The sequence below is a fragment of the Kryptolebias marmoratus genome, linkage group LG10, assembly GCF_001649575.2.
Source record: "Kryptolebias marmoratus isolate JLee-2015 linkage group LG10, ASM164957v2, whole genome shotgun sequence".
Taxonomy (NCBI): domain Eukaryota; kingdom Metazoa; phylum Chordata; class Actinopteri; order Cyprinodontiformes; family Rivulidae; genus Kryptolebias; species Kryptolebias marmoratus.
This window is the reverse complement of record NC_051439.1, coordinates 12976960-13004941: the sequence shown is the minus strand read 5'-3', so window position 1 is coordinate 13004941 and position 27982 is coordinate 12976960. Positions and strand designations below refer to the sequence as shown.

The window sequence follows — 27982 nt, the reverse complement described above, 5'->3', positions numbered from 1 at the left end:
TTTGTAAATATAATAAATTTATTATATCATAGAGTTTACAGGTAAAAAAAATAGCAGCTTCAGACTTTTCTATAGGAGTTCGTGAAGCCCAGAAGTACGTGAATAACCACCTAAATGGGCTTTTTAGCCGTGCAAACATGAGGGTTTAACTTGTAATACTTGCAGTCTGTAATCTCGGCGGCCCACAGCTGCTATCTGTTTCCTCGTATATTAGTCTGACAGCTGTGAGATAGAGGATAAAAGAGGTTTGAGTGCGATAAAGAGTTAATGGTGTCCGGCGGCCTCTGCTGGCTGTGATTGGCCCGCAGCCGCAGCTCTGGGACGGTCAACAAGTCTCCGCCGTGTGCGCACAAAAAAAAAAAAAGACAGAAAGTCACTGGGACGAGAAGAAGTAAGTACGCGGACCGGACCGGACCTCCAAGGGGTTTTTAGTCCTTAGCGTTCAAGTGGTGAATCTTGTGGTTTTTTATTTTTTTATTTTTGAACGCGATATTTTTTTGTGCCAGAGGCTGGAAATGTGCTGATAGTTTCTGGAGGTCGGTGGGAAGTGGACCGCTGTCACTTTTGATTCATGGACTCAACGCGGACTTCGGCGGAAAAGCATTTCTGTCAACAGGCTGACACAAAGCTGACTTAATTCACTCACTATCAAGGTATGTTATCCTCCAAGTGTTTATTATATCCTCATATCCAAGCAGTATCATTCAGGACTTCCTTCTTTGTACAATACTAATAAAAAAAACATTGAAAACTTAAATGTTTCACTCTTATTTGAAAGTTAATATTTTACCCTACTACACATTTGGCTTATTTAGATTTGTTCTTGGGTGAAAAAGTTAATAAATTAAGAAACAACTACACAAAATGTGTATAATGGACACATCTGTCTCAATCACATATTCAAATTGTAGTTTTCTTATCATGTTATGCAGTTTATCTGTATTGATTTTATTGTTGGTAAGGTCTTGTTTTATGCATGCGTGTCTTTCAGATATGAATTTGTCTTTGGACGGTATGGACATCCTGAAGATTTTGCTGCTCATCTCTGAGGCTGTTTTGCTGACCGACTGCGTAAGAGGTGAGATCTGCTCCGCTCTGGTCTTCAACGTGGAGGGAAACACCAGAGCTCATTAATAACCGAGCTGACTGGCCAGTTTCCTGTGAGTGCCAAGAAAGTCTCGGTTGTGTCGTCTCATGGAAAAGTGAGAGACGGAAAAGTTCAAACTTGAAACAACAACCAAAAAAAAAAAAAATCCAAGCAGAGCTTAAAATCAACATGGGGTAAGGGGAAGGAGAGAGGGCAAGCCAACCCCTGTCCCCCGCTGGAGTGTCTTTTCGGTCACTGCTGTGTGTGAGTGTGCACATTCACTGCAGCTAAACCAAACAAACATCATCCATCAGCTTCCCAGGGTGAAAGAACACAAGTCAGAGTCCAGCTCTCCTGTGGCTGGCAAAGAGACCGTCTCACATCAGCCCGTTTCCCCTCAGCCCAACCAGAATTCATTGCGCAGCTCATTGAGCCAGTGTCAATAACTTGTCTTTTAAAGACAACTTGGAGTGAGCTTGTCAGGAGCTCATTTCTGTGACTTCATCCACCTTGTCGGTGCAATCCACTGGCACGAGTCAGTGACGGCGGCAAAACTCGAAGCTGCTAATGAGAGAAATCTGAAAGCCAGGCACGTTTCTGCAGAAGAAAAGTCTCCTGGCAGAGCAGCCCGACTTTGTAACGCTCTCTTTAGTCTCCTGCTCAGCATGAAGGAGAGTTGAAGGGGTGTCTCGTAGGTGCAATACCTGCATGCGGTTCTTATGGCTCAAGGTGGACTGGGCAGGAGGGGGGCTGGCAGGGGGTTTAGAGGGGGAGATTAGATCTGTGGGGTTTGCAGACAATGCCTCATTCACAGCGTGGCAGCCGTGCCTTCACGGCACGACTAAATCAAAAGTAAACAAGACGGGGAGGCTAAATCAGATTAGACAGGCAGTTTTGTATGTTTACAGATTAACATATGTCAGAGAAGGAGAAATCCACAAGGCAATGAGATGGAGGGGAGTGCTGTTCCACTGGGTCCAAACTGACTCAGATAAAAGGAAGAACTTATTACAGCCTGTTTTTCATAGTTTCTCTCAGAGTGCTTGCAGATGCTCGAACAGATGCACACACAGCGCTTATGTGGTTTTGAGACGGCCTGCGATAAAGAGTGATGCTTGACAATCTGCGAGCTGTAAATATTTCACAGTTCTCCCAGCAGAAGCAGAAATACAGTGAGTTCTGTGTTACGGTCCAAAGGCAACAGCTTGACTCTGACGCGCTGTGAAATACAGTCGGGAGGCTCTGACTCGTGCTTTTATAGCGAAGCAAAGGCCAGCGAAGCTGTAAAACCGTCCCCGTAAAGTTTAACAGTGCCGGGTGATATCTTTGACAAATGTAAATGAAATTATAAAGGACGTCTTGTCTTTGTCTCACGTGTGAAACAGTAAAAACCCACAAGGAGTGTTACCGCTGTTATCTAAATGTTTCGGACTTGGCACCTGAAACGGCTGTAAGATTTTAGGCCTGTTGCTGTCAGTCATCAGGGGGATATCTGACACAGGACCCCCTGCCCCAAACACACACACACACACACATGGGGCCCTCTCTCTCTTTACTGCTACAACTTTTGGTATTGGCCAGGCCCTCCAAGAGCTTCCACACTTCCTCCATTCCTGCTCCTTCCATCCTCCCCCCTTTCTGGTGCCGCTCCTTCCCCAGCAGCTGGAGAAGGTGCTCAGTGATGTGTCCCAGCAGAACCTCTAATCTGGTGACAGTCTCAGGGACCACCGGGCTCCACAGAGGACGCAGTCGTTTTGGGCATATGGCGTTACCGGGCCAAGCTAACAATGAGCACATAGCACACAGCACACACAAAGAGTCTTCCTGAGCTCAGGAGGGCTGCAAACGCCTGTGGAAAGTGTGCATTTTATAGCGGCGTTATATCATATAACAAGAAAGTACCATGAGATAAACATTGTGCCAAAGGCTTTTAAAATAACAAGGCTCTTGGCTCCCTCACAGTTTTCCATTTCCTTTAACCGTAATGAGGCTACTTTCTCAGCAACAATATGCCCATAAGACCTTTTATTTTTTAAATAGCTCCTGAATAGTAAGAAGGTTTAATCGTGGTTGTCTTGCCTGTTGGCCCAAGCTGTAAGGCAGGAAAGGAATAAAAAGGATTGCACGAAAAAATTCTGTTTTTTTTTTTTTTTAGATATAAGATAAAGTTCCTCTTGTTCTTATCAGCACGTCCATGAGCTATATCTTACATCCAGCCCTGTCTGCCACCATTCTGCCACGCATCTCAATCTTTTCTCCTGCTTCTCTGTGCATTTCCTCTCATTTACTACCAGTGTAAAGTCAAAGGAAGTGAGTTAAGTTAATGTGCTGTCGTTAAAACAAGGCATGACTGACCTTTACTCCCACCCACCCTCTCTCAGCTCCATATTTACAGAGCTTTAGCCCATTTGTGGAGAACAATGGCTGGATTATTATGTGTGGTGGTCCCTTCAGGTTGGACAGAGCAGCAGTAATTAATTTTAAACAACTCCTGATCCTCGTAGACTGCTCCTATTTGCCAGCTATTAGTGCCTCGCTGTACAGAGGCGCTGAAGTCTTATAAGTGCGTGAGAAGAAGCTTACGAGAGAGAACAAGCGCTGCTTTCGTGCATCTGAATATATGCATGTTTTTATTAGCGAGGCTGAAATTACCCTGAGAAAAGTCACGGTAATGAGACATCCAAAGTGCACAGGGCAATTTAGAAAACCTCAAGAAGTTCCCGCTCCCTCCATGCCAGGTGGAAACAATATTCCTCCTGGTACAATCGTTCTGTTTCTATCACGGAAATAATGTTACCACAACTGCTGCAATCCGCGTTTCCCATCTTTCAGCGCACACTGCCGACCCTGTCAGTTCAGGAGGAAACATTTGGAGAGAGGAATGTGTCAGACTTCACCCCTCCGAGGGGTAAAGAAAGGAAAGGGCTGTAGCTGTGATAAGTAGTCATAATGGAGGTCAGTCAGTGTTTACTTTAGTTGCGTCATAAAATGCCTGAGAGCAGCGCTCTCCTCACTGACTGACTTTAACAGGCTCTCCAATTAACATTCATGTGGAATTTCAACTTTGGTTTCTGTATTTATCACTTTCAGCTGTATGCTAATGTTCGAATGAAAAGATTTTTTAAAGGAATTCCCATGTCTGTGTCTGTGTCTGTCTGTGTGTGTGTGTGTGTGTGTGTGTGTGTGTGAGAGAGCGTGCAATGCTCATTAGTTTGTTTGGGCAGTTGGCTCTGGGCGTGTTTTCAGACCACACACACTCTTCCTGCCGGCTGAATGGATTTGCGTTCGGTTAAATAGAAGTCATTTTTGCCTCCTGTTAACCTTCAGCCACGGAGCTGCTCACAAAGTGCACACAGAGGCGTCAGCATTCACATGATAATCGACTTTCTGCCTTTCTCAAGCCTGACTTGCACCATTTACCAGACGTATGAATACCAGATTTTTGTTAATTGACAGCTGCTTGGTGTTAAATAGCGTCTGATGAGACTGGACCCTGCTGCTGTGTTGACACCCTAGGGCAAAGTCTAAAGGAGGAGGGGGGGAGGGTGGTGGTGGTGGTGGTGGTGGTGGTGTGGTCCGCCTTGTTGGAACCTTACAAGTGACCTTACAATAACATGTCAGACCCACAGTGGGATGTGTTTGTCTTGTGCAACCTGCCTTTCTAAAGCCTCCTTTTCTCTCTCCCCTGTCCCGCTCTGTTTTCTCTTCTCTGTTGGGGAGCCAAGTCGTGGAGACCCTCTCCACCCCCTCATCTTAGCCCTCTTGTCCATTTTGTGCCTCCACAGCTGTTCACTCAGTCACTGTAGTGAGGAAAAATTACGATACTCCAAATGTTCTTCCCTTTCATTCCTCAGAGGGAACATTTTTAGGATTCAGATCACGAGTTTGTGCATGGGGGCACTGAAATGTAACCTTTTTTTTTCACTTCTACATCATCCTTCTGATTCTCCTCATTTTTCTCTTTGAATCATAACCCTGATCTTTGCAAAAAGACTCATAGATACTCTAGATTGGAGTCATTTTCTATTAAAACCAAGTCATTAAACAACAGAAAGAGTTCATTAAGACTTTGGAGTGGAAGACAAGAAGATAGCTTATCAACGCTCATGGTTGTTTCTTCAGGACTTCCCACTTGATTGGATAAATGTAGACTTGCCCTGCATTTCTCAGCATAGATCCAACTCTCCTAATTTTCTTCAAGCAACAACAATTAATTGTAAATTTATTTAACTTTAGTCCAGTGTCTAGTTTTGCTCTGATTATTTTCCGTTGTCGAGGGCGAAACGTGATCATTTTTTGCCTATGTCTGTGTTCGTTTGTCTGTAGCGTTAGCAAAATATCTGAGGAACCACTGGACGGATTAGAAAGAAACCCTCAGAGAGTAATCATTGGCTGCACACCTACAGCTAATTCACTAATTAATACCACAATTCAAGCTGCCCTCCACAGTCAGTAGACATTATCCAAGACAGAAATGACTTTACATTGATTTGTTTTACTGATATGGAGCTAAATTTGGTGTGGTAGTAGCTTAGAGTCATCCTCAGCACATACTCTAAGCACTCTCACATCTCATAAGATCTCACAGTATCCCATAAGATTGTGCACGCTGTCGTTTGTAAGATTTGATCAAATCGGCTTCACAGCAGTCTAAAACTCCGGCGTGAAAGCAGGCGGGCGATATGCATTCCTCCAAGGAACGCTAGGCCTTTTTATTGCTGAAAATAAGCTCACAAGAACATTTACACCTTCTGGACTGTTTATGGTGACCCTGGGTTTTGTTTGGACTGAGCAGGTTTGGACCTGTTTTAACAGTTGTCATTGTGATGTTGGTGAATAAGAAGCTCATGATTTAAGCTTCAGATTGTTTTTTCCTGCCTTATCTTTCTCGCTGCGCTGCACTTGCCAGAGCCTGCTCGAGTCATGCTGCTGAAGTCTTATGCTGACTTATCAGAATATCATATCAGGCGGCCTGGATGGCCTCGTTTTCGTATCAGCGCAGGATGAGGTTTCTGTTTTTGTTTTTTCCATGCGTCATCACATCGCTCCTTGTTTTACTTCTGTTTCGGATTCAGACAGGCACGGAGTGTTACCCGACTTTGGCGCCTCGCTTTCAGAGGATTATGAAAGTTTTCACTCTTTTGTTTTCCCTGTTACCTCCTCCACAGAGCCTTGACAAAACCCCCTCGCTCGCGCTCGCACACACACACACACACAGACACACACCCCAACCAACCAGCCCTCCCGTTTTGCAGTTAAAAGGTTGATTGAAAGTTATCGTGGTGGCAACAGCGATGGCTGGCTGGGCTCGAAGAAAGCTGAGCCAAGGGATAACGAGCTCTGAATGAGGCTTCTGCTGCATTTAACACAGTAACCCCCCCTCCCCACCCAACACACACACACACTTACACACACGACCCATCAGCAGCCTCCTTCCAGTTTCCATCTGAGCCCCCAGTTTTTTCAGTTCACCTCAGACAAGTTTCTGTGAGACCTCACGTTGCTTTGTGGCTTTTTTGCTTCCATTTTGCTTTTCATTAAGAATTCTTTTTAGTGACTTTGGGAAGTCTTTTATTGTTCCCATTGACTGAGGTTATAAAAAGTCAAATTAAGTATTTCTGTTGCACACATACAGGCCGTCACGGTGGAATTTGCTCAAATCCATTTCCAGGGTTGGAGACAGAGGCTGAGAGGCCCCAATTTACTTCAGTTTATTTATTTTTAGGACACATTGCTTCTGTGATGAATGGAAAAATCTGTCTACTCTTTGACTTGAAGAGTGGGATGGGAGGAAAAATAATTTCAGGACCAAAGAGAATGATCTGTCATATTTTATCTCAGGGTTACTGCTTTCCCAGACTGGAATTCTGCACCATGCACTGAAACAGATTTGATTTCCTCGTGCACCGGGACAGGGTTTTGGACAATTTGGAGTTTGGATCAGACTCCAACCCGAGTGTATTTCGACTTTAAGGCCTGGAAGATGGCCACACTTTTCCATTCATACAGTATTTGTATCTTGATTGACCTTTTGCTCAGTTTACAGCTGGGTTTGTATGTTTTTAGCCTTGCAAGCAGCTTCACTTCAGAATGCAATTTGTTCAGGCTCAAATGTTGGTCAGACTGCCATATTGTTGTTTTTTACAGAGGAGGAATCTTCTAAGTGATCTCCTGACTTTGCCAACAACATGGCATTGATATTGAAAGTATTGGATACATTGGTTTAAAATCAGAGCTGCTGTTGCTCACCAGGTCTTTACTCCTATATTTGTGCTTTTCATGGTGAGACGTTTGTGCCTGGGAGGAAAAAAGCTGAAGGAGAACTCGTAAAAAGGCTGATGTATTGAAATACATAAAAAATAACAAGTGTTCAGACAGTAGTTGCAATAGACACTGTTGAAGAGTGATTCCCGCTCATTTTTATCACTTTTTCTCTACATCAGAAAAATAAATTATTGAGTTGTTACATATAATTTTGACTTTGCTCCCACATGACCAACAAAAAGCTGCACACGTAGATGTAAATTTGCAAAATATGATGTAGCAATAAAGCAAAGCAACTGTGAAAATCAATGCCCTCACACTAAATAGACGTGAAAAACAAAGGCAAAACCTATTCTTTGTTGAAATATTATCAAATTTTGCTGCAGTTTTACCCAAATTGATGCACATAGTTCTTTGTTTTAGTGATACTCAGGGTTTTCTTTTTTGACCACTATGAGAGGGACACTTTTTTCACAGAAACCACGTACGGTGCAATAACCAGATCACATTTCAGAGTCGAAATGTGTAATTTATATCATCGAAAACTTTTAAAACTAACCAATTTTCCTGCGTGTTTAATTGTTTAGTACAAAAATCCTTAATAGCCACTTAAATATTGATGAGAACTTGTATGTTGAGCTTTATATGAGTGTTTAGGTTAACCATATGACAGGAAATTTATATAAAACACAAAAAGATTGCATTTGATTTCATGGAGACTTTAGGTACTGACTAACAGAATTATTTTCTTGGCTGATAATAGTCAGAAATATCCGATCCAACAGCGTAACAGGAATCTGTCCAGCAGCGCTTCTGTTCGGGCCATCATCTGGTCACTGATAAAAGACTGTGCAGATCTGTGTGCTCAGTTGTTCAACAAAGAGACGGACAGACAGACTGGCAGACAGAGATGGATAGAGGGCCGTGACCTTTGTACAGCGCAGCAGTAAGGTGGACTGGGAAAGCACTGAACAAATTGTCACTGTGAAAGGGCGAGTACCACATCGTAATGACAGGCTCAACAGCTCCACGATGACAGATTGATTTCAGACAATATTCCTGGATTGTTAAGAGGCCCCGATGCTGTCAGTAGGAGCTTTGCCAGTTCCTCCACCCCCTTTCCACTGTCTCGCCTTGCCTCTCCCCCCCTTCCTGCCCTCTCTGTCTCGTCTCTGTCTCACCGGCCTTTCTGTTTTCCTCACCAGCTCTTTGCTTACCCTCTTCCTCCCTCCTGTCCCTGTCTGAATTGTTTCATTCTGCCCTGACACTCTTCCTGCTGCATCCAAGTCTCTCATTGCCCCCCCCCCTCCCCCTGAAAGGACCTTGTTGATAAAGATGCTGGTGTGAAGCACTTCCTAGAGCCACGGGGATGGTCCGATCCCCCTGACTGTACTCTGGTTCCTGGGGATGCCAAGCTCAGCCATCATCATCATCATCATCATCATCATCATGCAGATGGGACCACACAAAGACACACTCTTACATGAGCTGGTGACAACATGTCTGGCTCAAAACTTCCTTGTTTACAGCTTCCATCATTCAGTTACTGTATACAATGAGCCAGATGCAGGTTAGACACTTTTTTTTTTTTTCCCGTCTGTGGAATGTAACAAGGTTGATAAAGGAGGAAGGAGTGGGGAGGGCAGGATGCACCTCACTGTTGACAGATAAAGACTGTGAAGCAACAAAAACATTTAATGTTGACAGCACATCCTCCACTGATGTGCATATTCCTGCGGTTCACAGCACCTAAACGTGTCCTGTTCAAGCGTCCAAGTGGTCGGCCGTCCTCCAAACATCTACCGACTGTAATAAACAGGTGCTCGTTTGTGCCCTGCTTTGTACTAGAGAGACAGAAGGGTAGGTCTGTTTGAGTGTGTCATGTGGCTGAGCCCTGGCCAGGGAGTGGGGTGTGAGATTGTTGGGATTCCTGGTTTCTGCCGCCTGGGCCCACCTAATCCCCCCTCACTCCCCGATGCTGCAGCCCTCCTCCTCCCCGTAGGAGCTGCGTGTTACAGGAGGCCTCTCTGCCATCTTAGCCTCTGCTCCTTAACCTGCTTCTCTCTCCTTGGCCTGGTTCTATTCCTCAGCCCTCCGCTGCCGTCTCGCTCCGATTGGCCTTTCTCTTTCTTCACAGGCTTCCTCCCGCTGCCTTTCTCCTGATAAGTGGTCCTATAAGCACACACTCAGCCCCTGTGTGTGTGCACCGGGCCTTTGCTTAATGGAGTGAGATAAAGCGACTGGAGTGCCACTCGCTGTGCGCTCTTTATGACGGGGCAAGCGTATTACTGACTCACATTTGCATAAAACACTCTGGTATAGAAAAATTGTAACTTTAAATTGATATTCTTTCGATCGAAAAAGTTTTTTGGTTAATTGCTTCTTTGACCAAACTTGAGGGGTCATTTTTGTTTAGTTTTAATTTAATCTTTTTTTATTATCACATTCCTCTTTTTGGCTGTCTTGTGTTTCTTTTTTTTTCCTCTGACAGTATACTTATCACATGCCAGGAGGCGATAAACACTTCAAAGCATTAAGTTGGCTTGATAATGCACTTTTTAAAAAAGCTAGCATATTCTATGAACATTGTGTCTATCTTGTCTTAAACCCATCAACCCCAAACTGTTTTGGAGAAAAATGTCAATTTAGAGAAACTAATGAATCTAATTAAGTATTTGCAAGCTTTTAAGGGCTTCTCAGTAAAGGATGAAATGGCTTTTTTTTCCCAATGCCATTTATATAAAGCTGTAAACAAGTTCAACCCTGGGACGATTACAGTGAGTCCTGCGTTACAGATATTGATAAGCACGTTCCCTCTTCCTTCAGATTAGTGGTTTCAATGTCAAGATGACCAGACTTTCTGACGCTGCAACAAAAAAAAATTCACTTCTCCCAGAATGAAAGCTGCTTCTGTCCTCTAAACGATCGAGCTGACCCCTTCACAACCCTCACCACAGTATGGAAATTACTCCCCGGTCATTGATGTTAGAGATGATTTAGGAACAAAATTGTTCAATTAAATTGTCAACAGCCAGTAGTGTCAACTTCGAAGTCAATTAAAATTAAATTAATTCACCGAGGCATGCTCCCAAAGCAGAAAAATTGAGCCCAGTTCCTGAATAGCCACTTAAAGTCAATCCCTTAAACTTTGTTAATCTCCACCGACCCCCATTTTTAAACATGCTCTACAGGGGAACTAACAATTTAATAACCCAATAAAAAAAAACACACCCATTTGATTTGTCTGATGACTTAAAATGATGCATATTCAATTACATTTATTGTTCTTTCCTAACAAACAAGTCCAATGTCTTTTCTAAGCCATGTTCATGTTGCAAACTAGTGGTTTATGTTTTGGTGATTATGTTAATCTTTTAGATACAGAGCATGAATAATAACTCGTTGTAAGTTATTTAAAAAGCAAAAGTCTCTAACTATAATCTGCACACTGGAAACACAACATAATCAACATATAATTACTCCAAAAACATAATCTGTAAGATCTCTAGGAACTTTTATTTGGATCCAGTGTTATTCCAGACTTCTACAAGTTTATAAAAGCAGAGTCCTTAGAAGACTTGGCCAACATGATGTGAAATAGACCTTTTACAATGAGATGCACCTTGTCTATTGCTACGTTTAATTAGAAAAGAACAGTAACATGATAGACACACATCATTAAGCCTGTATCTCACTGGGCTGTGACTGCTAGCATTCATGAGGGAGCCTCCAAAGTGTCTCAAATCATTCGCTTGCTGCAAATTTTCGCTCAAACTAGTGACTGACTTGTTGCTCTAAGCCACACGTGTCAAACTCAAGGCCCTCAGGCCAGATCCGGCCCTCTGTAACATTTCATCCGGCCCCCAAGATAACGTTTAGATTTCATCAGGTCCGACCCTCCAGTCTGGGACAGATCGAGTCTCTGATTCTTATTTTGCTTTAAAAAAAACTGAGCCTAATTAGTGAAGTTTTCTCTTGACAGTGACTTAGAAGCCAACAATATATAGTTTTAATTTCTCTATGATCAGGTTTTTGTTGATGGCTTTTTAAAAAAATCTGTTTTAATGTTAAAAAATGTATTTAAAAGCTGAGTGAGGCGTAAGAAATGACTGCTAATGATGTGCTTTTTGAAGTTTGATCTATTTGTCTGAGTTCATTAAAGTCTGTTTGCTCTAAATTCTGTATAATCTGTAACTGGGAACAGGTCATTGATATTTCTATATGAATGATTTGACATAATACATCTAAAACCAAGGTTAATTTATGTAATTTTTAATAAATATTGATCGTGATTGGCCCTTGGCTAAGACCAAATTTTTAATTTTGGCCCCCTTGCGTCACTGAGTTTGACACCCCTGCTCTAAGCTGTCTCAGAAGCACTAGAGATGCATTTTGACATCTGCACAGAAGAGCTCTTCTCTGTCTAAAAACCCCACCGATGGTCAATAATAATTCTTGAAAAGCTTGTTCAAATCTGCCTGTCTTCATTTCAGAAATGTACTCCAGTAGATTAAGTCATAAATGAATGTGGGGGCACTTGCCAGGGTGGGTGCAAATTGAGCCGATGTGGGCCAATTTATATAAAAACAAGCCCTGATTTTAAATAAATTGGATGCTCAAAACACGACCAAACAAAGCTTGGTTATAAACACTGAGGATTCAATGAGACTGCAACAAAAGATTTGACTATTTCTTTCAATTTTGAGTCGCTAACTAATCTCCAACGGTCGCAGCCCAAGGAGATGCTGGCTTTATGAGGCCAGCAGAGGTAAACTGTTCTTCAGTGGAAGTGAACCTCTGCTTAAACTGCAGATATATGTAGATAACAGATCAGTATGCTGATGAATACCATCTGATTTATTTTAAGCGGAGTCTGAGGACAGTGCTGAGGAGTGCTCAAGCACACCCTCACATGTATGATCTTTTCTCCTGCTGAGGCAGCTGGGGCCAGGAGAAAGCAGTCAAGCTTAATGAAATATAGCAGCTTAAAGTTCAAAGCCTCCGCAGTAGGGCCTGTTAAGGGTTGGCCGCGTGATGGAGATGTTTCCAGGAGCTTTATGACGCCCGAGTCATTTCTCTCTGTTTCTTTCCTGCTCTTTTGATGAGAAGTCGGCAGGAGTCCATCACGAGCAGATGCAGATTTCACTTCAAACGGGCAGTGGAGTTCTTCCAGTGATTCTTCTTCAGTCAGATCGATTTGACTGGATCGGCTTATTCCCTTTTCTTTTTATTCCACCCCCTCCTGCTGTTTCTCTGGTCCCTCATGTCACCTAATAGTTCCTCCTGTATCATTCCCACCACAGAAGTAGTCGCTATTCAGCCCACATCTGATGGTGCCACAGAAAGAGCCATTGTCCCGACTGGTCTTACCCCAGTCTTATCTATTGATTGGAAAGTCGAGAGGGGAAAATAACAGGTATTGATTACCACACAGGGTGAAGTTGCCGGGCAGGATGTCTGGAGGGGTAAGAAAAGACGGCATTCTTCACCCTCTGCTGCCCCGCTGCTGTCAGAACAGCCTCTCCTGCCACTATCCCATCCCCTTTCACCCTCCCCTCCGTCACCGCTCCACCCCCCCTCCTCAACTCCCTCATCTCGCCTCCTTTCTTGAATTGCCAAGGTGGCTTTCTCCCCGTCCTCTCGCTGTTTTATGGAGATTTTTATCTCTGCTTGTGAAATGTATAGCCGAACGCAGCAGCAGAACAGAAGCTCTGGCCTTTCACACACTCCCCAAGCTGCTGTGTCTGCCTCACCTTTCACTTTCACCCACCCACCCCACCCCCCCGGTCTCAGGAGAAGTCGTCAGCTTGGGGGTTCGGTTTCGAGCTTTCATGTATTTTTGGTGCCTCTTTTCTCCTTCTCTCTCACTCTCCTCAAACTCTATTTACTTTTTTTCTGTTGTGCTGCTGCAATTTTAAGAAACATATCACAGAATGAAGGCCAAGCATTCCTGGGGAAATGCATATCGTCCTCCATCTTTCATGCCAGAGTTTAAAACTAAGATCATAATATGATGAGAAGGGCTGTAGCCATTCTGCTTAAACCTTGTAAATGATGTCATGCACTATAAATGATCTGTTAGCACTCAGAATACATGTCGAGGTTGACTCTCAGTTACTACCACCAACTTTAAACTCGATGCTTGTAAAATTGGCTGACTTATAACCATTTTTGTGTTTGCTAAGGTCGTTCAGCTGTGGCATCCATCTTGAATGTGGTTCACTCAGCTGTAGGTGCTCATCCAATAACTCCTTTCTGCGTGTTTCGTTAAAATCTGTCCACGGGTTGATGAAATATTTTGCTTACAGACAAACAAATGACCACACAGTCTTGGGCGAAGGCATTTTTACCTTTTTGCCTTTGGTGGCAGACAAAATAAATAGCCCCTGGTAGCGCCGGCTCCATTGAACTCCTTCCTCTCTCGTGTTGTGTTTGCACTTGTCCGGTCCGCTGAGCTAACACAGTGCTGCTGAGTAGGAGGAATCTCTCCCCAGCTTCCCTCTGCGCCTCTTGTCTTTTTTTTTTTGTAAATACTTCATATTGAAGGCACGTTCACTCACACAGTGTTTATTTTAGTAATAAATCACTTTGGTTTGGCATTGTGCAAAAGCCTTTACATGCATTAGAAGTTCTCGCAGTTGGAAAAAAAAAAAAAAAGATGTTTGAATAACTATATCCTCGGCAGAGAGCAGTGCGTGCATTATCCAGTTGTTCCCATTGTGTGTGGTTAACTTCCAGGTGTTCTCTATTTGAACGGCTGTCAGCAGCGGAGTCAGCTCTTTATTGAGATGTTTGTAGTGACTAGAAAGACCAAAGCTCTTTGTACAGACGAAAAAACACATGCACACATTATTACAAATCCACAGGTGTTTTTTTTAAAAGAGAACATAAATAAACGTGAGCCACGCCAGCACATCTGAACATTGTTCATCCTTTACTCCCCTCAAGGATTTGACATTTATCTAACATATATATCCCTCCACAGTTGCCTGCAGGACGGATCATTAATTTGCTCACAGGCTTTTATATAAAGGCTATATTTAGTGCGAATTACAAGAATGCCTCTTATTGAATGTACCTCTTTCTCTGAAAATAATCCATCACCAAATTGAGCAAAGAAAAACAGGGCTAATTCTGTGAGTCGCCAGGCCTCCTCCTCCTCCTCTTCCTGCCCTATGAAAGCATCCTTTCACACATGGAGCTCGGCTATAATAAGGAGTGATTTACCAGCGGTGCAATATGGGAAAACCCATATGGTCATGTGTATCACTCCTCCATTCACCGATCAACTCACAATCTGAGCGAACACTTAGAAACGCTCAGCAGTTTGTCATGAGTTGATCGGATTTCCATTTATTACAGGAACCAGTGGAGACTAAACAACTGAGCTTCAGTACATTTTACTTCCAGTGTGGAGTCATAACAGTTTGATTTGTTTATTTACACTCAATTATGTAAGGCAACAATTTCCCTTCTTACACTCTTGCGACTGGATTTGTTCTACAGAGACCCTCTTTCTGCTTTCGTGGCTTTCAAGTCCCGGTTAAAAGAACCTGTCCTTGAGAGGCAGAAGGTGTAGGAGGAGGGTCCCCGCCGTAGAAAGAGTGGACGCCATGCACACAGCACAAATACTTATTAAGTTATTCAGACGATGTCCTTGATTTCAACACTTCTCGGTGCCTTGTTTTCCAGAAGGGAGTTCAAAAGCTTTTTAGGAGCGGGGAACGGAGGGAGGGAATCATTTGTTGCACATTCCTCGCGCTAGGAACTGCAGCCAAATTTTTTAGTTTATTAAGCCAAAACAGCTCAGGAGCTGTGTGAGTCAGAAAGTTAAAAAACAGACATGTACACCACTTACAGAGAAGTAGCAGTGGACTTGTTTGTATTTAGTTTCACTCACTGGTGCTGTATGATAGATAAATGTTCGTTAGCCGAGATTAGCACAAAGTTCTCACACGTCTTCATGCGTGGATTAAACAAACAAAAATACAAAATGAAACTAGAATTCCTTAAGAGAAAGCCAGAGTTTTGAACTAAGATCACGTCACGCTGAGAAATGACGGAGTTGTACCCGTTTTGGTCAAACCTTGAAAATAACGATCTCATGCAATATCACAGGATGTCACGCTCAGAGTATGTGTTGTGAATGACTCTCAGCTACTACCACACCAAGCTTTAGCTTAATATCTGCAAAACTGACGGAGTTGCAGCCATTTTTGTGTTGGCTAATGTTGATTAGATGTGGGTTTAACAGCTCTTGTGTAATCTAGATGCTCGCCTGCCTTTCATGGCTGCAGGGGATAATAATTGTTTTAAAACACCAAGATTCATTTTATTCAGTTTTTAAAAGAACTGAAATACATGTACTAGTTCTTTCAAAGATTTGTTAAAAAGACGTCATGTTTTATATGTTGATTTTTGGTGCTTTTTGAGAGAATGAATGTCATTCTCCCTATTTCCAGTCTTTCTGGGAAGCTGGAATACATCGCTGCTTTCTGCCGCATTTACACAAGAGGAGTATTGAAGATATCGTCTAACCTTCAGCAAATAAGCAAAGAAATCTGTTTTTTTTTCCAAAAATGTCAACCTTTGAAAAAGGAATCAAAGAGGTCCTCCTCTGGGAGGTTTCTGTGAGCTTACACCAAGTGTTAAACGCTCCACAAACAACATAGCAAAAATGTTTTCAGTGCACCTTTATATGTTTTTTTGTGAATGGGAAAAAAAAATATTCAGAAGTTCTCCCGCTTCTTTTGATTTTTCCCAGGCGTATATTTGATCCTTCAGGATATTTTTTTCTCCAGCTTTAAGAGGAGAAATGCCCAAGCAGGGGTCAAAGTGTTTTGACAGTTTGCTTCAGCTAAACTTTTGACATAAATCAGGCCGTGTTTTTGTAAGTCAGTCTTCTGTATTAATCCAGAGGAAACAAACGGTTGAGTGGCTTGCAGGACCATAAGTCAGAGGAGATAACTGAAGCCTGTTTGTTCAAGAAATTTATTTTTGTTTTCACAGGGCCCTTTAGTGCTTCAGGATGAACTCAGTCCATATGAGGTCCCTGCAGCTCCGAGCCAACACTGTGACCTGTTTTGGTCCTAAAGCAGAGCGCTGCAGAGGAGAAACACTGAGCGCCTGTGGTATTAGCGAGGCGAGATATGGGCCAGCTTACAACAGCCAAAAACACTATGGTTGCATTTTTCTCCACAGACATAAACAATGACACTTCCAATTTCCTGTGGACCAGGATGGGCCGTCCAAAACGAGGAAGAAAAACGCTCCGATTGTGTGTGGGTTCATGCATGACTGAGAAAGACACAGAAACAAGAAGGAGGGAGAGAGCTTCGTTGGTTTTATTGTCATATAAATCACATTTTAACTATTGAGTTTTATGTTGAAGGGTCTGTAGCGTTTGGTGTTTTTAGAGAAATGTGAGTGAGCTGATCTGTTTAAGCATTAGAGGCCACTGGTAGGCCTCTCCAGATGTTGTACCTGCAGCTGAGATACATCTGTCGGCGGTGAGATGGAAGAACCGGCCAGATGGAGTTACCTGTGTCAGCTCCATCAGGATAATGACCGTCTTGTTTACCATATGCGCGAAATGCACCAAAGGAATGTGGCCGTGTGTGTTCGAGCATGTGTGTGTTTGTGTATATGTTGGGAGAGGCCATGTGTACTTACCCTCCCCATTGTTTTTACTGCTACCAGACTGGCCATTTGTTCGGAGGCACAGACTGGGCTCTGTGTACTTTTGTGGGCAGATGCAGCTATAAGGTCTGGTTGACTTTCCTCCCCGCCCCCCTCGTTCGCTCCCTCCAGCTCCTGTTTCTCTTGTAAGTCTGCTCGGTGATTTGGGGTCCTGTTTAGCTTTGGGTGGGGGTCGGCTGAAGGCTCGCCGTCGCTCGAGAGGTGCTGCAGGAACCCCCTAACACCATCACAGGGTGTTTCGGCCCGCTCCACTTCACCGGATCTGAGGGAGCAGACCTGAGCCAATTAAGAGCCGGGAGAACGGGCTGCTGTCCGTCTCGCTGCGACCCGCCCCCCTCGTTGCTTTGATCTCTCACACGCTACGCAAAAAACCACAGCCAGAACAATTCGCCCTCTCTGTGCGTGCAGTGAATGACAGGGCTTGCCTAAATATTACAATCTGGCTGCAAGATTTCTGGGAAATCAACAAAAATAATGACAAATTGAGTTATTTTCTGCACATTGTTTTAGAGCTGACACTGACAGGATATTAAGAATTAGAAATTAGGAATAAAAGATGTTGTTCTGATAGACGTGTGTAGCTATACTGCCTATTTTAGATGTTTTGAAGTTACCAAAACTAGTTTTATCCACTTGAAAAAATTGTTGTTATTGAAAATAAAAGGAAATAAAATTATTGGGCTGTTAAGTTAGACTCTCCAGTTTTGAATCTAAGTTATAAAATTTTTTAATGGATGCTTGAACATATTCATCAGTAGTTTCCAGTATGAGGATATGGAGTTTAACAAAGAGACTGAAAGATGATTTAGGTCACCACAAATACCTTTAAGTGACGGCTTTAAATTTTAAGTCATATCAGATACTGTCCAGCAGAAGAAACTGTCCATTATTGGACAAATTTTTGTTTTCAGAAGTGTCTGATATAATATGAAACCCCTTTTTATTCTTATGGCAGGAAGAATCAATAAAAAATTTAACAAGTGTGTCAATTTTGTGCATTGAAGGCTTTGACTTAAAGTCACCACATCTCAACAAAACTAAATATGCTGAATGCAGAGTTTTGGACTGATACACCAACATAAATGCACCAAAAAAGATGATACCTTCTAAAGGTTGTAGCTCTACCCTTCAGCAGAGATGCCGAAACTGTGAAAAAGTAATTTTAAAGTTAATTTAAAGCCATTCTAAGATTATGTTATTGTCTGTTTATAGATGCAAACATTTTTGTTGAAACACAAAACTGGTTTGAGAAAATCGAAACACCTGACTTGTGTTTTTGTGTCCTCAGGGCCTCCATGGGTGTCAGAGAAAGTTGTCCACAGGCAGACGGCCCGACTGGGAAGTGCCATCAAGCTACCGTGTCCGGTGGTCGGAGACCCACCGCCCCTCACCAGGTGGACCAAAGACGGACGCAACATCCACAGCGGCTACATTCGCTTCCGTATCCTCCGTATGGGGCTGAAAATCAAAGAGGTGGAGGCAGATGACACCGGGACCTACAACTGCCAGGCAACTAACGGCTTTGGAAGCGTTAACGTCAACTACACCCTCATCGTTATCGGTGAGTGCAGACTGAGTTGAGTTTGCCTGACCTGCTCCTCTGCAGGTTCCTGAGATGATATCACTGATTTTTGGACAATATGATCTTCTTTTTAACAACTGTAGAACATGAAGCCACCATGGCAGAGATTCAGTCCACATCTACTTCTGCTGCTGTGCGTTTAGATCAAATATGTAGCACTTTCAAAACCAAAAGTCCCACCAGCGCCCGAGTAAAAGACAGCATCATTCAGATTTATGGAGGGTTAGTGGCGGATCTTAGCATCTTTTGTCTTTGTTACATGCCCTACCTCTCTCTGCCCAAAGTCAACAGCGTCCTGGGATATTGTTTCATTCTACTTCATCCTCTGTGACTCAGTAGGATCTCTCGTTCTTCCTTTTCCTGAGGCTACACTCTGTGGAGGCAGGAGGTCTACAGCTCTGCAATCAGAAACACATTCAATGTAAAAGAGCCGTTTTGCCGAACAGGGCCTGCAGGATTAAGGACAGTCGGACCAAGTGTGTAACTCCTTTGTGCATTTCCTCTGTGCTGGGCCAGAGCATGATGAATGAGCGGAGCAGAGCGTGAAGGCTGTGTTTAGTCTAATTACTCTAAGATGCCTAATTTGGGCCAGAGTCTGCGCTCTATCTCACAGGAGGAGTTACAGCCTGGTCTTGTGACAGCTTTGATTCAGAAGAAGAGCCATAATCAGGCAGAAGCAGAAAACAGCACTTGTTGCAGCACAGCACGCTTATGAAGGGGGAATTAAAAAAAAAACAAGGTTTATTTTAGGGTCTGCCTCTTTATGAAGCTGCCGAAGAGTTCAAAGACAGGGTGTCGGCTGATTGTGTTTAAATTAAAGGTTGAAGATCTTGGCACGGAGCCTTCTGTAATGCCAAGGTTAACAGTGCTGTGTGGTATCAGACACGGTTCTATATGTGACATTTAGAGGACAGTTTTAGATCGAAGCATTTCCAGAATCTGTCTTTGCAGCCGAGTCTGTCTGCAACACCACACAAAACCTACCAAGAGAATGTGGTCTGGGTTTGAACTTTTTTTTTTCTTAAAAATTGCAACACACTGGTCGTAACAGTGGAAATGAAAAGTGCTCTTCCACGGATTTTGATGAGATGTATCTGAAAATCTTTCCTCACCACAAAGTAAACACTGATTTTTATTGAGAGGGGAAGCCATCAAAACTGGTATGAATAAAATAAGAATAAAATCAACACAAATACAGTTTTTTTTCCAAATCAGTTTTTGGAGTATGAATTATTTGAAAGAAATCTTTGACACGTGACTTCAAATAGGTCTTTAAGCCTTTTTATTTTAAGTCAGAAGCACCATGACTTTACTTTAAGAGATTAAAAAAGTAATGTTAAAGAAAGGACTGTTGCCAAAACCTGTGAGAAAAGATCCAAATGCATATTTGTCTCATAGAGTCAAGATTAATTTGAATTTATTTACCAATCCACAACAAACACCTAAATGATCAAATTGCAAGACATAGTTCCTACTCTAAAAATATAATATTTTAGTCTAAAATGAGGGCCAGTTAATCTGTTGGATACTAGAAGTACCTCATGTCAACCTCTTTTAATTTCTCTAGTAGATTTTAAGACTTCCTGTCTGTAAGCAGACACAGGTAAATTCATAGAGGAAAGAACCACCAATAGTTTAAACCTCTATACCACCTTTTCTAACAAGAATGATTCCTGTTCTCTGTAATCCAAGAAATATAAACTGCAGTCAAAATATAAAATATGCAAAATATGCTGAATTTCTGTTTTATTTAGATCAAAGCACTGAACTAAAATAACTTTTTGTTAAAGTAGTTAAAAAAGCTGAAGATCTGGTTGAAGTTTAAACACTAGAGGGAGCTGAAATGTTGAAATATTGGTATTTAATGACCAATCAATGATGGGGCTCAAAGGTTTGAAGGCACAAACTTCAGTGTTTCCATTAGTTTTAAAATTATTAACAAAGAAAGTCGCATCTTAAAGGTTCTCAACGCAAACTAAGACATGAAACATAAAGAGGATATCCTGAGCTACATCAAATAGTTTACTTTGGTAGTTTTCTAGAGATGTTTTTCTGAAATGTGGTTAAGCACTAAATGTAAATAAATAAATGCTTTACTCAACAAATCTGAGCGTAAATACGTACCAACGCATGGAAATGGTTGAACTTCTCGATCCCAAAAGGCTCTTCTGTGGACGTCGCCATTGTTGACATATTTTCAGTCACTTCGGCTGTTTCCACAGGTAAAGGTGGTAAGTTGGCAGCTGTTCACAAACTTTAAATTTAAGGACACATTAACCGTAGATAGATATGAGACAGATAACAACGCTCCGCCTGCGGTTTGCTTTATGTAACGGATCATTTGGGCCGTTTGACTCGGTGAGAGTGTCGAACAGGAACAGTCTGAACTTCTGCGATGAAGACGGTGAGATCAGTTCAGCTCGACTGCGTGCATGGCTCCAGTCCCACTCGGTGATTTTGTTTGGAAAGAACACCATCTGACGTTTAATCAGACGTTTTTCTCTGAAGCAAAGTTTTTTGCGATTTTTATCAGGTGATCTAGTTTGCCCTTTATGGAATTACGTAGAGACCTTTTGGCCTGACTCTTTATTCTGATCGGGTCTGTTGTAATTCCTCCTCAGACTTGATTGCGCAATGAGCGGACTCTATGATCGTGCTGCATGTTACCAAGACACTAACTCCTGTATTTCTGCTCTCTTGTCCGTCATCCCATTAGGTGCTGGCAGCCCATCACCACAGCGTTTGTTTTGATAGGTAATTGTTCCAACGGGGCTGGGTTTCATTGTCAAAACACTGCCAGGATTGAAGATTCTAATGAGCAATACTTCCCATTAACCTTGAATCAGCTAATTAATTTCATTGCGTGCCTTGAACCTGCTGTGGTTGCTGTTATGTTGCTCGAAAGGATCAAAGAAGAGAGTTTATTTATTTGAAAATCCTCAAATGAGGGGTAGCGGGCTCCCAGAGCAGCTCTCCGTGTTGTTTTTACGAAGGGGAAAAACTTCAAATAGCCACTGCGGCGGTCAGAGGGGAGAGATCAGCTAGATCTGCTGAAGTTCAAGGCCAAACATGGGGAGTTTACCCTTTCAGACACGGCCCAGCTGAAGGAAGATAAAAAGACAGAGAAGAGTGAGAGTGACAGAGCGAGGGGTTCTGATGTAAAGAGGAAGAGGAGAAGGGGGGTCCACTGTGGCTGGAGAGATATCCTTCTTCCCATCTGCCAGCGGGCAGCCTGTCCTCCCCAGAGCTATTTGAAGAATCTGGTCAGTCCGTGCAACATGGCGCCTCCTCAATCCCTCCAGCTGGTTGTTTGGGCCCTGTTTGGGGTGGTGTCCTGACAACTGGCTCCATCACCCACCCCCCCTTTCAAACAGCCATTCAAGGGAAGCCGATGCATGCAACAGTCCCTGTGTCCTCGGCTGCTCGGGCATATTTGCATTAATGTGAGATTGTCATATTAACGTTTACAGGAGGGGATTCAGTGTTTATGTCTGCGCTGATAACACATTACAGGGTTAACTCAGAACTCATTCATTTACATGAGGACGCTGGCTCTCAGAGCACATTTTTCATTCGTGCTCCTCTCTGGAGGCGTCGTCAGGCCAACTGCTGGATAAACTGCCCTGTGTCCGGCTGACCACATGTGGTAACCGTTTGGGGATGATGCAAGGCCACTGTGCATAACTTTCCCTGGACGTTGCAATGTCCCCAGCAACATCTGGAGCTCGTTGTGACCCCCAGATCCCCGGGCCTTTTCCTGTGATTCAGCTGGCACGGGAGGCCAGCAGAGAGCCTGTGTGTAGTGACCCGTTTCCTGTGGCTGGATTTGTGAATGAAGTGGGAGGGGATGGCGTCAGACCACAAACACCGTAGGGAGATCATGAATGGATTCAAGTCGTACGGAAAAAAAAGGGTGATTGCGTTTTAACAAGCTTGATAGTTTCAGTCTGAACATTCAGTTGCTAAAGAATGCACCTGAATCATGACTCCTGCAGAGAGATTTCCATTAAAATGTAAAATTGTTTTATCCTCATAAAAAAAACACTTTGAGATCTTTTCAGTTCATTCAGAAACACTGTTCTCTTTGACACCTGCTTCAATACTGGCTGTTTTTGTTTTTTTATGGTATATTTAGCTTTCAGCTGCAGCTACTTTTCACTTTTAGCTAGCATTTTGATACTTTAGCTTTTAGCTAACCTATTGCTGCGTTTGGTGAGTGTTTTGAGATGTTTTGCTCCTTTTAACATTTAGTTAGTGTTTCTCTCCTTTTAGCTAGTCCTTGTTACCTTTAGCTTTTAGCTCTATTCTGCTACTTTTAGCTTCTGCTAGCATTTTACTACTTTATCTCACCTTCTGCTTCTTTTAACTATTAGCTAGCTTTTTGCTACTTTTAACATTTATTTTGTGTTTAACTCCTTTTGTCTCGTCATCCTTTAGCTATCCTTCTGCTTCTCTTAGCTTCTAGCTAGCCTTTTGCTACTTTCACTTAGACCTCGCATTTTGGTAGTCTTAGCTTTCAGCTAACCTTTTGCTCCTTTTAGCCTTTAGCTAGTATTCTGCTTCTGCATTAACAAGTCAGTAAAGTCATGCAGCATTCACAGAAACTGCAGTTTCTCTAGTTTTATATTTATATTTTTAAATAACAGTCATTTTGCAGTTTTAGCTTATCTTTTCTCTAACAGTGTGTAGAGTCGGTGGATGCAGGAGATTACTTTAATGTTCTAAATGCAAAAAAGGTGGCATTGTTCCCTAGAATTGCCAAAAAGCAGAGAGGAAATAAATTCAAGGGGAAAAAAAAAAGTTAGAAAGAAAACCCCGGCAGTGCGAGACCGTGATCTGTTTGGATTGGGAGGTTCAGGAACCGGCAGGAATGTGGAGAGCCCAAGCGAGCAACAGAGAAATATTTCTTCCAGTGAAGGCTGTTTTTTAAAGGAATGGGTTATTATAGTTGGCCAGTTAAATCCCTTCAAATAGCCATGACATCATGGCTGGGCTTGGTGCTGCAGGGGACAAACAAAGGAGGGTTTGTACCCAGAGAACCCAAGAGAGCTCTGACGGTTTCAGGGGTTCTCAGAGGGAGGCAGAACGAGGGGGTTAGAAGTCACATCTGGTCTCTTTACCTGGCCCAATCAAACCCTGAGAGGGAATCAAGTTTGCCAAACTGCGTACAGGAAAAACAAAACATCCAACGTTAGGCGGCACTGAAAGCAGAAATCCAAATGAGCCACAGAAGATATAAAAGGTAAAAAGCATGTCGTTAACTAGAGGTGCAACCAGTGGATGTATATATAGTTAAATACCCTACATTTGCTGTTCCCCCTTGTTAAAGTGTAAGAATGTGTTCGTTAGAAATCCTGACAGTCAAATTTGATGTATCATATAAAACAATTGAGTCTATCCTCTGTAATCCAGCTGTTTAGTGTCTCTGCACAGATTGGCAGGTATCGCCGAGGAACCCGATCTGTCCTGTTAATTCATCGCCGCTTAACTCGAAAAGGCGCTGCGCATCAGAAAACATCGATTAAGTTTCACTCGTTATATTTTCTCTAAGCTCCGTATTAGCCGGGCTGCATGATGTCAGCCAGTGACATAAACTCCACAGCTGTCTCCTGGAACCGGCCTTTTAAAAACCGATCGTATTACTTCCAAATGCTGCAGAGCGTGACCTGAGCATGCAGCCTCTGCACAGAGGCTCGTCAGCTGAATTCACTCTGAGAGTCCGCAACACTTTCCTGCTCTGGTTTTTGTGTCGGGCTACAACTGTCACAGTAAAACAAAAAGAGTCGCAGCCATGCTCCTGTTCTTCAATATTTGCACAAATGATCAAGTTTCTTTTATCATTTGGCTGCATGTTGTGTGATTTCTGTCCGTTCTGTGTCAGCAGATGACTTGAGTTCTGATAAACGTGGACCAGCTATCCGAGCGGAGTCTGAGCCGGACGCTGAAAAACTTGGTGAGAGCTCCACTGGAATGGTTTTAATGATGTTGTGGCAAACAGCGAGTCCAACTTAGTGATTTTACATACTTTTAATGCTCTGTTTGCAGCCATCCTGCTCTTCTGTTGGTCATAAAACATTCATCTTTTATTATCTATATATAATCAGATCCGTTATTGGTTCTGTAGTTTATTGCAGGTGATTCAAAAAGTCTGCAATAAACAAAAAAATAATAAATGTAAGTTGTAAAAGGTAAATCAAATATTTTTCTAAGGATAATATAAAACTTTATTTAAAACTAGAGAAAATTCATTTTTGAAAAAAAAACGTAGTGTGGTCAGTTTACTGAGGAGGCTAAAACTAAGCTGTTAAAGCTGAAAATGCTGAACACTTGCTAAAAGCTTAAAGTAGTAAAATAGTAGCTAAATGTAGCAAAAGGCTAGCTGAAAGCTAAAAAAGCAAAACGGTAGCTAGAAACTAGAAGTAGCAAAATGCTAGCTAAAAGCTTAAAAAGACAAAATGCTAGCTAAAAGTAATTAAAGGACAGCTATTAATTAAAAGTGTCAGAGCTAGTTTAAAATATCAATATTCAAGCTAGAAGCTAAAAGTATCTGAAAGCTAGCTAAAAGCTAAAAGTAGCAAAAAGGGAAGGGATAAATCTTTGCATTCCTTCTTAAAAATAATCAGATAAAGTCCTGTAAGACAAACCCTGTTCTTTTTTAGTATAATTAAATCTCTCCTCTCCTTCCTTCTGAAGAGCGCCCTCAGTTCACGCAGCCCGAAAAGATGAGGAGGAGGGTGATCGCGTGTCCCGTCGGCAGCACGGTGCGCCTCAAGTGTGCAGCCAACGGCAGCCCTCGGCCGGACATCGTGTGGCTGAAGGACGACAGGCCGCTGACGGAGCAGGAGGTCGGCGAAGGCCGCAAGAAGCGGTGGACTCTGAGTCTGAAGAACGTGATGCCGGAGCACAGCGGCAAATACACCTGCAGGGTGTCCAACCGAGCGGGGGAAATCAACGCCACGTATAAAGTCGAAGTCATCCGTGAGTGTCCTACGGAGCTATGGCTTTATTAGTGCTTACAGATGAGGTCAGGCGAATTAAATCAAGTCATTAGTGCTGTTTGTTTAAGTCATGTTAGCGCTGTACACAGCTGCAGGAAATAAAGAGAGTCAGATCATCTTTATTAGTCCGTCTGAGCCTGACCAGAGCCAAACCTGTAACAGTTGAAAAATCGTCCCTCTGATCCACCCTTTCCTGAAGCCTGATTGCGATCAGCGGGTCTCACGGCTTTGGATGAATGTGCTTCAGTATTCATGCACATGAGAAGCATGTTGAGGAAGCAGGCCTGAAAGTGAGGGCTTGTGTCCGGGTGTTTGCACCGAGGTGGCGGAGGTGGGGAGGAGAAGGAGCGGGGCTGTTCAGCTCAGAGACCCACGACCCAATCTGGAGCTGATTAAAGCGCAGCTGTCTGCCAGACTCGCTGAGCCCCCCACCGCCTTCCCAGGAGAAATGTGTGCTGTACAACCAGGAGCAAAGAAAGGGAGGAAACTAATCACACATACTTCTTGTGTTACATGTGGTATTCATGCCTCTCTGTCAATTACAAGCTCGGAGCCTCGGGGCCAGCATGGACAACGACAACTTCTGTCTGCAGAGGTGATGCTGTCCCACAAGATGTCTGACGTTTTCTTTTTTTTTTTCCTCTTTGTGTCTTTGCAGAGAGGACAAACTCCAAGCCGGTCCTGACGGGCACCCACCCGCTCAACACCACGGTGGACTACGGCGGCTCCACGTCCTTCCAGTGCAAGGTGCGCAGCGACGTGAAGCCCGTCATCCAGTGGCTGAAGCGCGTCGAGCCCCACGAGGAGAGCCGCTACAACTCCACCATCGAGGTGGGGGACCACAGATTCGTGGTGCTGCCCACGGGGGAGGTGTGGTCGAGGCCCGACGGCTCCTACCTGAACAAGCTGCTCATCACTCGCGCCAAGGAGGAGGACGCCGGCATGTACATCTGCTTAGGCGCCAACACCATGGGCTACAGCTTCCGCAGTGCCTTCCTCACCGTACAACCAGGTGAGGCTCCAGACTTACAGACAAAACCTGTGAACGATTTATTATCTCCCACCTCTGTCTGTCTGTTAGCAAAATATCTCATGAACCACTGGAGGATTTGTCATGAAACCCTCAGTATTCATTAAATGTACATCTACAACTGATTCATGTTGGCCCACAACTAATCCTCATTATCCAACTTAAAAATGGCTACAACTCAGTCAGTTTTACAGATGTTGAGCTAAATTACAAAATTTGATATCAAAAAACCCACTTTTTTGTAAAACAGTCACTTTCCTGTGTTTACTGTTTTGTTTATGGTTTAGAAATGCACTTTCACTGAAGTAAAATGTACTCAGACTGTACTCTGTTATCTGTTTTGTATCAGTTCTGATGAGCTTGGCTTATTAACCGGTCAAAAAGAAACTCTGCATCTTGTGTTGATTTATCTTTTTTCCCTCCGTCTTTTGCAGACACAAAGCCTCTCATCACGTCCACGTTCCAGACAACCACCAGCTCGCTTCCCTGGCCCGTCATCATCGGCGTCCCCGCCGGAATCGTGTTCATCTTCGCCACAGTGCTGCTGTGGTTCTGCCAGAGCAGAAAACACTGCCCCCCTCCCAGCGCGCCGGCTGCGCAGGCGCTGCAGAGCTCCCACCGGCACCGAGAGCGGGACCGGGCCTGCGCCGCGCCGTCGTCCGGCTCCTCCAGCCCGGAGAAGGACTGCATGAGCTCCATGAGCTACGAGGAGTACCTGGCCCAGCAGCAGCTCCTCCTCAGCCAGGGAGGACCAGCCGCCCCTCCTAAAATCTACCCCAAAATCTACACCGACATTCACACGCACACACACTCCCACGTGGACGGGAAAGTACATCAGCACCAACACATTCATTTTCAGTGTTAGCCTCAGTGCCAAAACGGAGCTCCTGACTGACATTCATGGAGCATCAGTCACCGGAAACTGTAAACGTGTAACAGACAGAGGCCAGTGTGTCATTACAGAAAAACTTTCACATTTGGTGCTTTTTTTTTTATTTCGTTTTAACCCGTTAGCTCGCACCACTAAAATCCATCTATCCCTGTTGTGCACTTAATACAAAAAGGACGTGTTTATTAACAGGAAGTGAGTTCAACAGTAGCTGAGAGGTCTTCCTCAGCTGCCAACTTTTACATTTTCCTAAACGGATGTTCTGCTCGTTGACGCAGATAAAAAAAAAAAAGCGGTACTCAAGATTCACAAAAAGGGCTGATTTTACGCTCCTACTCAGGTTGTCTTTGTGTTTGTTAATGAATGCTGACCACTACGTTACATTTCTCCATCCCACACTTATGTTTCTCGTTAAAAGGCGATATAAAAACGG

The 27982-nt window shown here is 43.3% G+C and overlaps 1 protein-coding gene across 2 annotated transcripts; it reads left to right on the top strand.

Annotated features, from left to right (window-relative positions):
• Positions 1-351: 351 nt before the first annotated feature.
• LOC108232291 (fibroblast growth factor receptor-like 1) lies at positions 352-27885 on the top strand. Of its 2 annotated transcripts, none has more exons than XM_017409989.3 (7): positions 352-653; positions 992-1078; positions 18339-18611; positions 24514-24585; positions 25326-25610; positions 26289-26642; positions 27095-27885. In XM_017409989.3, the coding sequence occupies exons 2-7, from the start codon at positions 994-996 to the stop codon at positions 27523-27525; spliced, it is 1500 nt and encodes a 499-aa protein (XP_017265478.1). In that variant the 5' UTR covers positions 352-653; positions 992-993; the 3' UTR covers positions 27526-27885. The 2 variants fall into 2 exon arrangements, with proteins under 2 accessions (XP_017265478.1, XP_017265487.1); XM_017409998.3 differs by having other exon boundaries at positions 353-653; positions 24517-24585.
• The last annotated feature ends 97 nt before the right edge of the window (positions 27886-27982 follow it).